Raw genomic sequence first — 13,531 nt, 5'->3', positions numbered from 1 at the left:
ACGGCTTGCGAAATGCGCACGCGCGACATGCGGGAAATGCCGGCCCACCTTCCGAGCAGAGTACGCATGCGCTTTTTAAACCAAGTCGCTCCATAGGCGGAGTTAGGTTGTGGTTGTTTTTTTTTGTAGTCCCTTCGTACGGTGGCCGCGGGCAGTCATACTTCGTGACGCGGTTGGCCAGCGGCTGCGCGTGCGCGTTGTCTTCAATCCGGCCGAGCTCGGGGCAGGAGCAGGAGCTGCGATTTTTCTCTCTCTCTCGGTTTGGCCTTAAAGGAGCGGCTACGGCAAGCGCCGAGGGTCACGCCAGGTAGGTCGAGGGCAGAAGGCTGTCCTTTCGAGGGGGGCGGGTGGGGCGAGGGCGCTCTGGAGATGCTCAGAGGCACGCTTCCCCCTCTGCCCTGGGTGTGGAGGTTCGCTGCGAAGCCGGAATCTTTCTTTTCTTTCTTTCATTCATTCATTTATTTGGAAGGCGTGGGGAAGCGGGAGGCACTCTGTCCATGCTCAGCGGCCTTGTTCCCCACGGCTGCTTTTGGATCCGTTTGACTTGCCCCCCCAGTGGGCGTGGACCTCGAGCCATGCCCGTGGGGGTCTTTATTGAGAGTGGGATCTCATCCTCATCATCCTAAGAACTGCAGAGCTGGAAAAAAAGGAACGTATTTCCATATTTTGGATGGATGGGTTGATTTAGAATATTTTCCCAGCCCGTCTTTGTGCTGAAAAAAAGGATGACTTTACTGACACATAAAGAGAAGACCCTGTTTTGAAAGCTGGGGGCGGGGGGCGGAAGGGGGAAATTAAAAAAGGGGGTTTCCCCCATTGAAAGAAACAAATTTAAGCTAAAAACCTCATTAAGGTCACCTTTCAAGGCTCAAAACCGCAAGGCTAAAAACATTTTTTTTTAAAAGACCAAGATTGTGTTAAAAATGGTAAAGAAAACCAAGCCGAACAACATCATTTTCACGAACCACAGAGCCCAGCAGCCCCATTTAAGACAGATGGGGACCTTTTTGGTATGCTCAGAGACGCTTTTTTTCCAGCCATCCCTCCTTCCTTCCTACCTCAGCGGTTCCCAACCATGGGGTGTTGTTCTTGGACTACAACTCCCAGAAGCCTCTGCCATGAGCTGTGTTGTCCAGGATGAATGGGAGTTGTAGTCCGAGAACATCTGGGAAGACGAGGTGGGGAAACCACTGGCCTTTCCTTAGGCATCTGTCCAACATCCAAGCCCCTCCCCTTGAAATTTCACTCCTTTTTACATCTGTTTCCCTCTTTCGTCCGAGGAAGCGATGCCGTGTCTCCTGGTTATCACCCTTAACGACAATACTGCAAGGGTGCTTTAGTAGACGGAGAGAAAGGGTGTCGTCGTTCTGGACGCCTCAGGCTGGGTTTGAGTCTTGGTGTCTGCCGTTCTAGTCCCCCAATTTATAATCTTAGAACGGCAGAGCTGGAAAGGAATGTATTTAGAGAAGATCATCAGGTCCGGCCCCTATCAAAGAGGCCCAGTGCGGGAATCAAAGTGCATAGCTAGAGGTTGGGAGTTCAAATCCCCTTCCTTGACAGGGGCTGGACTGGATGATCTTAAGGATCCCTTCCAGCCCTGCCGTTCTAAGATTATCATAAGTATATTATTATTGTTTCTTACAACTGATTGTCCGCCAAGTCCTGTAAAGCTAAAGTAAGGTTGTGTGAAGCGGGTGGATTTGGACTCAGGGAAACTCACAATCCTTCTCCACAAATTCAGAATTTGAGGAGTCCCTGCAACAGCAAAGGGGGAAGACAGTTGCCTGCTTTGGCTTCTCGGTTGTGTCTCTCCTATTGAGGTGTGTAGCACAGAGATGCAAAGTGACTCCAACATTTCGCTCGCCTGGAGCAGGGCCTAGCTTGGAGGCTGCATGGCCTAGTTCCGGTCATGCTTCCTGTTGAGCGCGCAATATCATCATGGCTATATTTCCTTCTGATGTGATCCTTCTTAAAAAAGGAAACTATTCTGCACCCGAATCAGTCTCCATGATTCTTTGGCCAAAAAGGTTCACCATTCTCCATTTCTTTTCCAATTTATTTTACCCCGAATGCTCAGTTGTAACAATCTTTCTGCATTTCCTATGCTGTATATCTGTCTTGATTTTTATTCTTTATTTTTATGTTTTAAAAGGGCTTATTTTATCTGCATGCAATCTACTATGTTTAAATTTTGCTTTACTGATAGTTTCCGTGCTTCTAGAAGGGAGACATATTGGCAGGGTGCAGGAGAATCAACAAGGACTGTAGTCTTAAAAGACTGATAAATATATAAATGCAAGTTATTTGGTGCACAGAGCAGCAAAATAAATACTACTTGTGTCCCCAGATCTTCTGTAACAATGCCATTGCAGAACCACAGGAGTAGTAATCATCATCATTTTAGAACTACAGAGCTGGAAAGGACCCTCAAGATCATTCAGTCCAGCCCCTGTCAAAGAGGCCTAGTGTGGGATTCGAACTCCCAACCTCTGGCTCCACAGCCAGATCCCTAAACCACCCAAAGAGAAGAATAACAGGATGTGAAACAGAATGGGTATGTTACGAACCGTCGCTTTCGATTCTTGGACTGAGCGGGAGAGATCAGGTCTCACTGAGCCACGGAACTCTGTACATGACCTTGGACCAGTCTCGCCTCTCGGTCCCTAACAGGGAGTGAATCTGAGATGAATTGAGGAAAGAGACATTAGAGGTGCTTGACCACAGAGGAGAAAAAGCAGCACAGCAGCGGCCCTAAAAATAGCACCGATGATGTGCAGACGTTGCGGCATTAATAAAGTGCTTTCTCATTATTTTTCCATGATTAGAAAAGTCGTTCCGACGTAAAATTAGGGCATCTTGTTATTCTTTTAGTGAAGTCCTTACACAAGAGGAAAACCACACAGAAGTAACTTAGTTGACGATCCATCTCCTGCATATGAGAAGATGTAAGCTCAGGGACCCAAGACTTTTGATCCTGTTTCTGCAGAAAGCCTTATCTGGATGCAAACCAACGTCTTTTAGCTGTTTACTCCAACCAATTTCATATAGAGTACTGGGTTTTCCCCCCAGTGCTGTATGAATTGGAGAATCGGGACCTAGATTAGAAGCTGTGCAGGACAAATCAACCTTTCTTCCTTGGCCGTTTAGAACTCCACGATGTGCAGGAGGTTGCACCGGCTTGCAGATGTGCACGGATGCCGGCGCGCGCCGATCTGAACAGTTTTCAGACGAGACATTTCTGGGTCATTTTCCTCCTGCAGTGGCAACCTCTCCGAGGCAGTCAGCCAAAGCTACTGTCGGCGCAGCTCAGCTAGTGTTTTTTTTTTAAAAAAAAGCACATTCTGCAAAGATCATAAAACCTCGAGCCAGACAAGAAGCTCAGTCCTGCGGCACGTTTAAACCATTTATCTCTCTGCAGGCCTGGATGTCGAACGAAAGCAGAATGGCCGCCAAGCGGATCACGCAGGAAACGTTTGATGATGTGGTACAGGAGAACATCCTTGAGTTTGGGATGGATCCAGACGAGGCAGTCACGGAAGCCATTCAGCAATTTGAATCTCAAGGTATGGACTTGAAGACCTAATGTATAGGGAAGGGTGCACATCCCCGGAATAATCATAAGGTGGTCATTCCCTAGCAGCTAGGTTTCTTGGTAGATTACATTTGGATTCCCATGTATTCATGGCGGATTGGTTCCAAACTCCCTGCAGATGTCGAAATCCGTGGACAATAATGAGCGCTCTACACAGCATGCTAAAAACAACCCCAGAAATACATATTTTCACCATGTATTACCAGAACTGACCACGGGAGGGAGCCAGAGACCATGCTATGTGTTCTTCAATAACCAGAAAAGGTCTCTGGCTCCCTCTGGTGGCCAGTTCTGGTAAATACATCATGAAAATCTGTATTTCTAGGTTTTTCTTTTTAATGTTTGTAATATTTTCAGAGCCCCCAGATAAGGGAAACCGCGGCTACCAATCCCACAGAAATGGGGGTCCTACAGTACATCTCTTGTTCGATAAGTTCTCCAAGAAGCTCAAAGTGGGGATTCAGCTTTAAACCCAGGAGAGGTTTAAATTTGTTTCATCTCAACAGGGCTACCTGTGGCAGCCACACAGTGCATCGGATGTTGTCTGATTTGACTCGGTCTCTTCCAGGTGTCGATTTGAGCAACATAGTGAAGATGGCCCCCAGCCCCTCTTCTGGGAACAGCCCAGAACAGAAACATGCCATTCTGCAGGTAAGGGTCCAGGGTGTAGCACCGAATTATCATGGTATTTTAATAATGCAAATAAAACCTATTTAAAAGCGTTCGGGGGGGAAAAACAGAGACTCACAAGAGAATACAGGCAGCTTTTATAGTACTATAAAAGTGCTGTAAGTACATACAGTATATAACTATTTATCTTTACCACTATTTTTACCTTTATAATAAAAGTAGAAGTAAAGATACAAATATGGGAAGAATCCAGAGCTGCAGGTGCTGGAACTTACCGCAAATTCTTTTACTCCTATCTGGAGATGGGCCCGAACTGCCGATTCGGCAGTTCACACCAGTTCGTTGATCGGCCAGATGGGTGTTCAGCGCCTCGGAGCCCCGCCTCCTCTGGTGAGCGACCACTCAGAGGCCGCGTCCGGAGGAGGCGGGGCAGGGAGGCCAGGCTGTCGCCTCTGAGTGGGTGCCAGTGGGAGGAGGTGGGGCTTGGAGGCGCCATGCTCCTGTTCGGGTGCTCGATCAAAGAGCCGGCGCAAAACACCGATTCGGGCCCATCTCTGCCCCCAAGCTGGACATCAGAGGACGGGAGATTGTCGGAAGGGATGAGGGCGAGGCGAGGGACGTCCCTTCTGCTCATCCTCGGCCCTTTCACTCCCTAGACTTTGGACGCGCTCCAGAAAGCCGTCATCGACGGTGACGCTGGCCACGTGGATGACCTCTTGGTGGCCTTTGCCCAGCAGTGCCGGCAGGAGCTGGCAGTCCGTTCCCTTGCAGCCCAAAAGGGTGCCTGTCCTGCGGTGTTGGCCGCCGGCCGCCTGGCCCTGGAGGACCGCTGCTCCCTCCTGAAGGCCCTCCAAGCGCTCTCGGCGCTCCTCGACGGGCAGCCGGACCTTCTCGATGCCTCCGGGCAGGAGCTGGTACTGCGGGCTTTGCGGGAGAGGTGCGACGACCCCCAGGTGACCCTGGCCGGCGTCCGCTGCGTCCGGCAGGCCTGCCTGAAGCATGAGCAGAACCGGCAGGACCTGGCGGAAGGGGGCGTCCTGGCCCTGCTGGCCGGGGCGATTGTGCGCCATGGGGACCGGGCCGATGTGGTCCGGGAGGCCTGCGCCGGGCTGCGGGTCATGACCTTCGACGACGACATCCGGGCGCCATTCGGCCACGCCCACGAACACGCCAGGAGGATTGTGGTGGAGCACCACGGGCTGGGGATCCTGATTGAGGCCGCCAAAGGTAAGCCCTCCCCGCTTTCCCCTCCCCAGTCTCTTCGTTTGGGGGGGCACATCCCTCAGCTCCCCACCCACCCCGCCTCCAAGTGCCGATGAAAATACCAGCCACTGAAGTTTTCTAATTTTTTCCGCCTGGTTTACCAGCTTTCACGGATGACTGCAGTGTCCTGAGCGAAATCTGCGCCACCCTGGCCCGCCTGTCCGTCCGGAACGAGTTTTGCCAAGATATTGTGGACCTGGGAGGGTTGAACTTCATCGTGGCACTCTTGGCCGACTGCATTGAGCATCAGGTGGGTGGAGGGCCCGCGGTCTCGAACCCGGAACAGTCGCCCCTCGACGGGCAGCTCCTCCAGCCCACCACAGGTCTTTCCCCTGGCCTATTCCCCTGGGAATTAGGGAAGGTGAGCGCCAGTGGCCTGAGGCTGTGGTGATCGAACTCGGATCGAACGCAGGGTTGTGGTGGAAGCGGTTCTCCTTATTCTTTCCTGCTTGGTACTTTCCGGAAAGAGCAAGGGACGGTACCCTCGCTTTTAACGTCTCGGGGTTTGCTCTGCTTTGCTTCCCTCGTGGATTGACAGGAGCTCGTGAAGCACGTGCTCAGCGCCATCCGGGCCATTGCGGGCAACGACGACGTGAAAGACGCCATCGTGAACGCGGGGGGAACCGACCTGATCATCTTGGCCATGAGCCGCCATCTTGGAAACCCTCAGGTAGGGTGAGGGTGGGGTGAGGGAAGCAGGAGCACTTGGGGTCTTTCAGGCGCTCCCCCCCCCGAGGCTCTTCATCCCAGGCAGTGCCACGGACGGCCTCCTAGCCATGGGACCCCGTATCCGCGGACCCCCATATCCGCTAATGGACTTCAACCGTGGCTCTCCTTGCTTCTTCTCCTTGTCTGCCTCCTGACCGACGGCCAGGTGTGCGAGCAGAGCTGCGCCGCCCTGTGCATGCTGGCGCTCCGGAAGCCGGAGAACTGCCGCGTCATCATGGAAGGCGGCGGGGCCTTGGTGGCGCTGCAGGCCATGAAGACTCACCCGCGAGAAGGCGGTGTGCAGGTACAGTGGCACCGATCCCCCCCCTTCCCTCCCTCCCTCCCTGGAGTAACCGCAGTGACCTTGGAGCTCAAGGTGATAATCCCTTGGGTGTCCTTGGACTTACTCCCACCAGCCTTGTGGTGTGTTGCATGTGATTTCTGGGAGTGGTTGTCCGGAGAACATCTGGGGGGCCCCGGTCTCGGTGACCTCTTTCTCTCTCTTTCTCCCCCCCTCCCCCGGCAGAAGCAGGCTTGCATGCTGATCCGCAACCTCGTGGCCCACAGCCAGGACTTCTCCCAGCCCATCTTGGAGATGGGGGCCGAGAGCCTGATCGCGGAGGCCCGGGCGGCCCACCGGGACTGTGACGACGTGGCCAAGGCAGCCTTGCGGGACCTCGGCTGCAAGGTGGAGCTGCGGGAACTCTGGACCGGCCAGAAGGGGGGCCTGGCCCGCTGAGCGCTTCGAGCCCCTCGATGCTGGGCGGCGTGTTTACAGACTTTGGAAGGAGGGGGGCTTTCAGGGGGTCAGGGGAGGGAGAGAGAGAGAGGTGCCAATTTGAACACATCCGGGCCGAAAGGAAACGGGGGGGACGATGGGGTTTGGTAGCCTCTCCTGCCCCGTGGGAAAGGGGACATGAGCTGGTTTGCTACGGAGGAGATGGGTTTTTCACCCTTGCCTTGCTATGCAGGTGCCCCCCCCCCCCAGTTCATTCCCCCTCTGCTTTCAGGCTAAGTCTCCCCTTCTTCCCTTGTTGCTGTGACTTCACGTGGGGGGGGGTTCCCAAAAGCCGGTCTCAGCTAACAAACTGAGACATGTTCCCCCCCTTGACCTGCGGCTGTCCTGAGGGTGGCCAGTCCAACCATAGCAGCAGTGTCTTGATGATGGTAGGGGACCCCTAAAGACGGTGTGTTTGATTCTGCGGGACGCTTTTCTCTTCCTGCTGGCTTTTCGGGGCTGTTTTGCTGCTCGAGTCTTCCCCCCCCCCCCCTTTAATGCTGAAGTTTCCTTTTGTGGATGTCTCCCCTACTGGCGTCCTTGTGTCATCACGTATTGTTGTTGAAAATCAAAAATGGCATTCTTGTGTTGATTTCTGCCCTCAAGGCTCTGATCCGGGGTGTCACGGATGGAAGTGGCGGGGATTTTGAAGGGGGGTGGGTAGGACTCAGGGTGTTCTTGGTGGTGGGGTCTCGAACCTCTGAAACTGGGCTAGGAAACCGGGAGGGCCTCCCGATGCTGTGGACTCCAGCACGGACAGTGGTTTGAGGATGATGGAGACTGGACTCGTTGGGAGGGGGTGCAGGATCCCTCATCTGGCTGTTCAGGGGGACAGGCTTGGGGTGTGGAAGCACAAAACCCAAGTACAGAAGGATTCTCATATCTGCGGGAATTGTTCCAAGCGTCCCCCCGCCCCGGTGGATGCTGAAAAACGTGGATTAGATTGCAGACGAACCTTCAGCTGGATGGGATCAACAGCTCCAAATCCCGCAAGGCACTAGTCCGCATCGTGTCTGGCATGGCATGGGCGAGGCCTCCTCCAGGACGCTGTTCTGTAAGAAAAGAGGCCCGCAGATACCCGCAGCAAGAAGGGGGAAATGGACGTTTAATGGGGAATAATCAGTTTCGGCATAAATGATCCGGCATGGCTTCTGGGCGGGCATCAGGGCAGCTCTGGGTGGACCCGGCCACCGCGTTGCCCCAGCCACAGCCTGAGGCGGTGGCCAAGGGGCCTCCGGCCAGGATCCAGTCCAGGAGGCGCTTGGGCCGGCTTCCGGAAGATCCTCCAGACCCAAGAAACAATGGCGTGGAAGCTGAGGCGGGAAGGCCTGGGGCCGGGGTCTCCCGAAGGCCCCGGGGCCGAAGTGGGGCTTGGAGTGGGTGGCATGGGCTGAGGGCCGTCTTTTACTTGTCCTTTCGCCGGCCTGACCTGCAAGAAGAAACAGAAGAGGAGGCACTTGGGAAAACTGTGGCATTGTTAACCGATCCAAGAGGACCCCCTTATCCGCAGGATCAGTATCCACAGGTGAACTTACTTGTGGTTTGAAAATTAAAACAATCCCATATATTATCAACTGGTCGCTAAAGGGGCACCCTACCCACAGAGAATCGAGTCCAAGTCCCATCCCCCCGCAGACGCTGAAAAGCTTGGGTTATCGCAAACACTATGCATAGCATGGTTTCTGGTTTTGTCGAGTGGCCTCTTCTAGCAATTTCATCTTTAGAAATATATATATATACCTATTTCTAGGATTTTCCTCTTATTTTCCAACTGTGGATAAGTGAATCATCGGATACCGGTCCCACAGGCAACAGGGGTCCCGGTCTGCGGATTGGGCTCTCAGGCGGGGTGTCCGCTTGGGCCCTATCCGGCGCTCATCCCCTGTGGCCCGGCCGTGCTTCCCCCTACCTGCCTCCTCTCTCCTGCAGCCTCTGCCCCGTAGCAACACAGGGGCCGGGCCCGCACTTTCTCCTCTGGGCTCGGGGGCAAGGACAGCTGGTCCTCAAGGAGGGGCTTCCGCTCCATCCTCGCGCTCTGCTGCTCCTCGTCCGCCGGGCTACCTCGGTGTTTCTTCTTCTGGAGCGACTTCCTGTACCCGGCCGGGGGCGAGGGGCTGGTCCGGGGACCCAGCCCAGGCCCCTCTTTGGCAGTCCCTGACCCAGATGGGGACCTTCCGGAAGGCCGACGGGCCTCAGGCCCCCTGGTGGGGCTGCTTTCACCGGAGGCCCTCGGATTCCGGCCGGGCCCTTCCAGCCTCCTACCGGCCGACGCGGGCCTCGGGCCCCCCGGGAGCTGCCTCTGGGGTGACCCTGGCGGGGCAGCCGGCCGCTTCCCTTCCTCAAGGCTCTTCTTGGCTTCGGCCCTTCTCTTCTCTCTCCCGGTGGCTCCCTCCGGCCTGTCGCACTGGACGGCGGCGTCCCGATACCTCCCCGGGCCCTCGGGCTGCTTGTTCGGCCGGTAGCAGGGCAGCTCCTCGTATGTTCGGTAGCACGGGAAATAGCCAGTGGAGGCGGGCGATTCCGTCCGGAGCGCTTCCTCGTCGCAGGGGGATGGACTTTCCTGAGCCCCCGGGGAGCTCTCAGGATACCCCAAACGAGAGAGGGTAGGGCTGAGTTTCTCCTCCGGCACAAAGCGGTCTATCAAAGACACCTGGGAAGGGGGAAAAAAACACATTTGAAGGCAGGAGCAAGGCACCGGAGCAGCGATCCGATCCAAGAAGCCGGCCACCAGTCAGCCTTTCACCATTGCTGGTCCATCTTAACCCATGTTTATCTTAATCAGTTGTGGTTTTATTAGGGTGAACTGCCCAGAATAGTGCTTGAAACTGATTCCCCGCCGGTGTGTGTCTTTCCTACTAGAAATGAAAACCATTTTTCAAAGCGTCCTCCCGTTTCGCTTGTTCTCCCCACCTGATATTCTGAAGCTATACTGCACCTGCATAGAGAGGATCAATTCAGCGAAAGGGAGGTGTTAATGGCCACAAACAGACCCCCCAACCTGTTTCTCCCGTGTGAACCTCTGTTCTCTCCTGGGAGCCATGGCTTGCGGCTTTGCTGCACCTGGTGGCGGAGAGTTCCATGGGCTGCAAAGGAGATCTCCTCACCTCATTCAGTCTGGGTTCCAGATGTTCCTCAGCATTGTCACCCGGTGGGGGCCACAGCACTGCCAGAACCTCGCACCCACCGCCCTCGCTGACGGTCTCCTGGCCGCTGACGGTCTCGAGGGGGTTGCTGGCGTTTTCTTGGCGCACGTCCCGGTCGTCCTCTTCCCCTTGTAGCTGCAGGGCCAAGAAGCAGAAGGACTGGAGAATGGCCGAGAAGGTGGGAAGACCTCCCCGACACCCAGTTAAACCTCCATGGGGCCAAAATCCCCCCCCCTTCGTCCCTCAATTGCCAGGGGCTGATGTCGGAAGAAGGAGTTTTCCGGATGGCAACATCCAGAATCTCTCCGCGAACGTTGAACGACGGCTCCTGGAGGTGAAAGCTCAAGCAAGCACGTACTCGTTGGGTTTCACCTACCCATCTAAAACCAAGTAAATTCGTATTCTGTGGATTCAGGGGCTTCTGGGTCCCTTCGCCATCTTCCTCTGGGACGCAACGGGGCGCCAGCTGTTCCTCTCCGGGGACATCAGTCTCCTCATCGCGGTGACCTTCGCCTTCTGGCGGCAGCTCCTGGTTGAAAGACGGTACCTGGGAAGATCACAGAATCGTGGAGTTGGAAGGGGGGGGGTCCCCAAAGGCATCTAGTCCAACCCCCTCTGCTCAAGGCAGGAACCCCAAATCCAAACAGATCCGACAGAAGGACGGTCCTGTTTTCTCCAGCATGGGAGTGCTCCTTGTCCCCTCCCGTTGTTCTATAGCTCTAACAGTTAGGACATTTTTTTCCTGATCTTCAGCCAAAATCTGGCTTCCTCAAGCCCATCAGAACGCATCCTTGCGCACTCTGGAAAGATCGGGGACAGATCCTGCATCTCCTCTGGAGAACCACCTCTTTCAAGGCTTTGAAAACTGCTCTCCTCTCTCCCCTCAGTATGCTATTCTAATAGTATTTGCTATCATCCACATTTTTCAGCATCCGAGGGGGCTTCGAACCGATCCCTCGTGGATACGGGTGGCGGTGGTGGTGTTTCCTTTCGTAATGACAACCCAGTGGGTTTCTCTCCCTTCCTTCGGCTCCTCGTCTTACCTCGAGTTCTCTGGGACTGGCCACATTCTCACGGTCTTGCTGTCCGCTATTGGCACTCGGAGGGCTCACCGACCGGCCATCACGTTGGGAACCAAGATGTTTTTTTCCAGCCGGGGTCGTCCCGCGCACCTCCTCGGAATCGCCAATGTAGGTTTCCGGGAACTGGCCAGAGAGGAAGAAGAATGAAATTGAAAAAAAAAAAAATCACGGAATCATGACGTCAGAAGGGCGTCCCATAAGGCCATCGAGTCCAACCCCCTGCTCAAGGCTGGAACCCTAATCCAAGCAGATCGAAGAGATGGGGGGGGGTTTTCCCGTTTTCTCCAGCGTGGGAGTGCTCATCACCTCCTGAGATCACGGACTGCTGCCCGTGAGGCTGATGGGATCCGAAGTCCAGCCTACAAGGTTATGCTCTTTAAGGCACCATTTCAGAGCCATTTTGAACCCTGAGACCGGATGGGAACGAGCCCCCCAACCCATTTTAATCCCCATAGAAAGGCGGGGAGGGGAAGAGGGACCTTTCTTTACCAGATTCCCCGACATTGGTCTGCCCAGGTAAATGCTGGATAGTCTTTTCCACCCTGAAAGGGTACTCTTGATTTCCCCCACCCCCTTTAAATTCCTTTTTATGGTGGGAATCAGGTTTTTTGATTTTTTTTTTTTAGTCCGCCCCTTTCCCTCGGGGGTTTGACACCGCACCATGGGGCAGCTGCTGAAACCCCCCAACCCCCCCCGGAAGGCTTGGGTACCCAACGGAAAAAGCCGAGCCACGATTCCGAGCTGACCTCACAAACGGACGCCGGGCGGATTCTTGGCTGGAACCCCTCCTCGGGAAGCGGCCGCAGACTCTCCGCAGCACGAGAGAAAACCAAAGTTCCCCTCAAGGCCTGGTGTTGCATTTGGCCGCATGACTCATTACAAAATTTTAATTGTATTTTAATCATTTAATCTTTTTTTTTTTGCATTTTAATTGAATTTTAATTGTTGTAAGCCGCCCAGAGACCTTTGGGCAGAGTGGGCGGCATATAATTTAAATAAAATAAATAAATAAATGAAAATCGTCCAAAGTAGTTAGTTAGTTAGTCATATAACAATTTTCTTTTACTAGGTACAGTACTATTTCCCATTCTGGGTTTTTTTTTTTGTGGGTGGGTGGGTATTCTTTTTTTTAAAAAAATCTGCAAAACACCTGGGAAAAACATCCTCCTCCAAAAAAAAAAACACAACCACTTATTATTTGTTTATTATTGGATTCATGGTTGGATATACCACCCCTCCCAAGAGGTCCAAAGCACTATCCAGGGCAGTGGGCAAACAAGTTAAAAAATAACTATAGCTAAACATTAAAATATCACACCCATCATCAAACAAAGTCTAAAAGCTGGAAAAACCCAATGGTAACAGTAGATATTTGTACATTAATGGCCCTGAATCATTACTGTTACAGTATTATTATTTATTATGTTCAATAACCAGGAAGATAAACATACATTATTTTGAAAAAAAATCACATAATTTAAGATTAATAATAATAAAAATAAGAAGAATAATGTCATCAGAGCTACAAAAAGCAGCAATATTAGGAACAGCATAAATACTACATTGATATTGTATGCAGGTTTTTGGTTAAAACTTGAATCTCTTATATAATACCAGTTAAATGTTTTTATAATTTTAACTGCACCTGGCTTTATTTAATAATAACAATAATAACGACCCTGAATCTGATTAAGTTAATTGCAGAACTTGAAGAGGAAATGTAGGATATAAACACAGTAAGCTCTCTCTTTACCTATTCCATGCCAGGACCCCCTTCTCTACAGTTTTGATATCTGTTAATTCACTTATCCACAGTCTGAAAGCATTAAAAATTTTAGAAGAAAAATCATAGAAATATATAAGGATGAAGGTACCAGAACTGGCCACGAGAGGGAGCCACAGACCCTGCAATGTGTAGCCTTCGCTATTAGCACAGTGTTTGCTATTATTCGCATTTTTCATCATCCGCGGGGGGCCGGAACCGATTCCCCGCGGATACAGGGGTCTTCCTGTAACACATAAAGGCAACATATTGAAACATGGATGAAAATATTACGTTATTCAAAAAAAACAAACCCCAAACAAAACCAATATTTGACCCTTGACTTCCTCATCCCAATTAGCAGAGACCACAAAAGCCATTGCAGGCGTGGCCAATATGTCTCCTGGCCCCGCCCACCTTCGGGGCGTGGCCACCACCGGCAAAACCCCGCCCACCCCAGGCGGGGACTTTTCCCCGGGCGCTCCGAACCTTCCACGCCCGCTTTCCCGCTGGGTCGCTTTCATTGGCGCGCGTCGCTGTCCATCGCAGGAGAGAGGCCCTGCCCACCTGGCC

At 53.0% G+C, this 13,531-nt stretch overlaps 2 protein-coding genes across 6 annotated transcripts; one reads left to right on the top strand and one right to left on the bottom strand.

Annotated features, from left to right (window-relative positions):
* The first annotated feature begins 96 nt into the window (after nt 1-96).
* On the top strand, nt 97-7,546 carry ARMC6 (armadillo repeat containing 6). Its single transcript, XM_020780989.3, has 8 exons — nt 97-307; nt 3,419-3,563; nt 4,161-4,243; nt 4,879-5,449; nt 5,590-5,735; nt 6,024-6,155; nt 6,360-6,497; nt 6,720-7,546. The coding sequence occupies exons 2-8, from the start codon at nt 3,425-3,427 to the stop codon at nt 6,930-6,932; spliced, it is 1,422 nt and encodes a 473-aa protein (XP_020636648.3). The 5' UTR covers nt 97-307; nt 3,419-3,424; the 3' UTR covers nt 6,933-7,546.
* Nucleotides 7,106-13,468, bottom strand: LOC110072541 (uncharacterized). 5 transcript variants are annotated; one of them, XM_078379045.1, is made up of 7 exons: nt 13,448-13,468; nt 13,071-13,205; nt 11,158-11,319; nt 10,491-10,661; nt 10,076-10,249; nt 8,881-9,621; nt 8,060-8,400 (listed from the first exon to the last, which is right to left on the bottom strand). In XM_078379045.1, exons 2-7 carry the CDS (start codon nt 13,149-13,151, stop codon nt 8,134-8,136), a joined length of 1,596 nt encoding a protein of 531 aa, XP_078235171.1. In that variant the 5' UTR covers nt 13,152-13,205; nt 13,448-13,468; the 3' UTR covers nt 8,060-8,133. The 5 variants fall into 5 exon arrangements, with proteins under 5 accessions (XP_078235172.1, XP_078235171.1, XP_072834033.2 ...); XM_078379046.1 differs by lacking the exon at nt 13,448-13,468 and having other exon boundaries at nt 7,106-8,400; nt 9,234-9,621; nt 11,943-13,362; XM_072977932.2 differs by lacking the exon at nt 13,448-13,468 and having other exon boundaries at nt 11,943-13,359.
* Between the last annotated feature and the right edge of the window lie 63 nt (nt 13,469-13,531).

Source organism: Pogona vitticeps, chromosome 7 (assembly GCF_051106095.1).
Source record: "Pogona vitticeps strain Pit_001003342236 chromosome 7, PviZW2.1, whole genome shotgun sequence".
NCBI classification, from domain to species: domain Eukaryota; kingdom Metazoa; phylum Chordata; class Lepidosauria; order Squamata; family Agamidae; genus Pogona; species Pogona vitticeps.
This window is presented reverse-complemented; position numbering and strand designations above follow the sequence as displayed.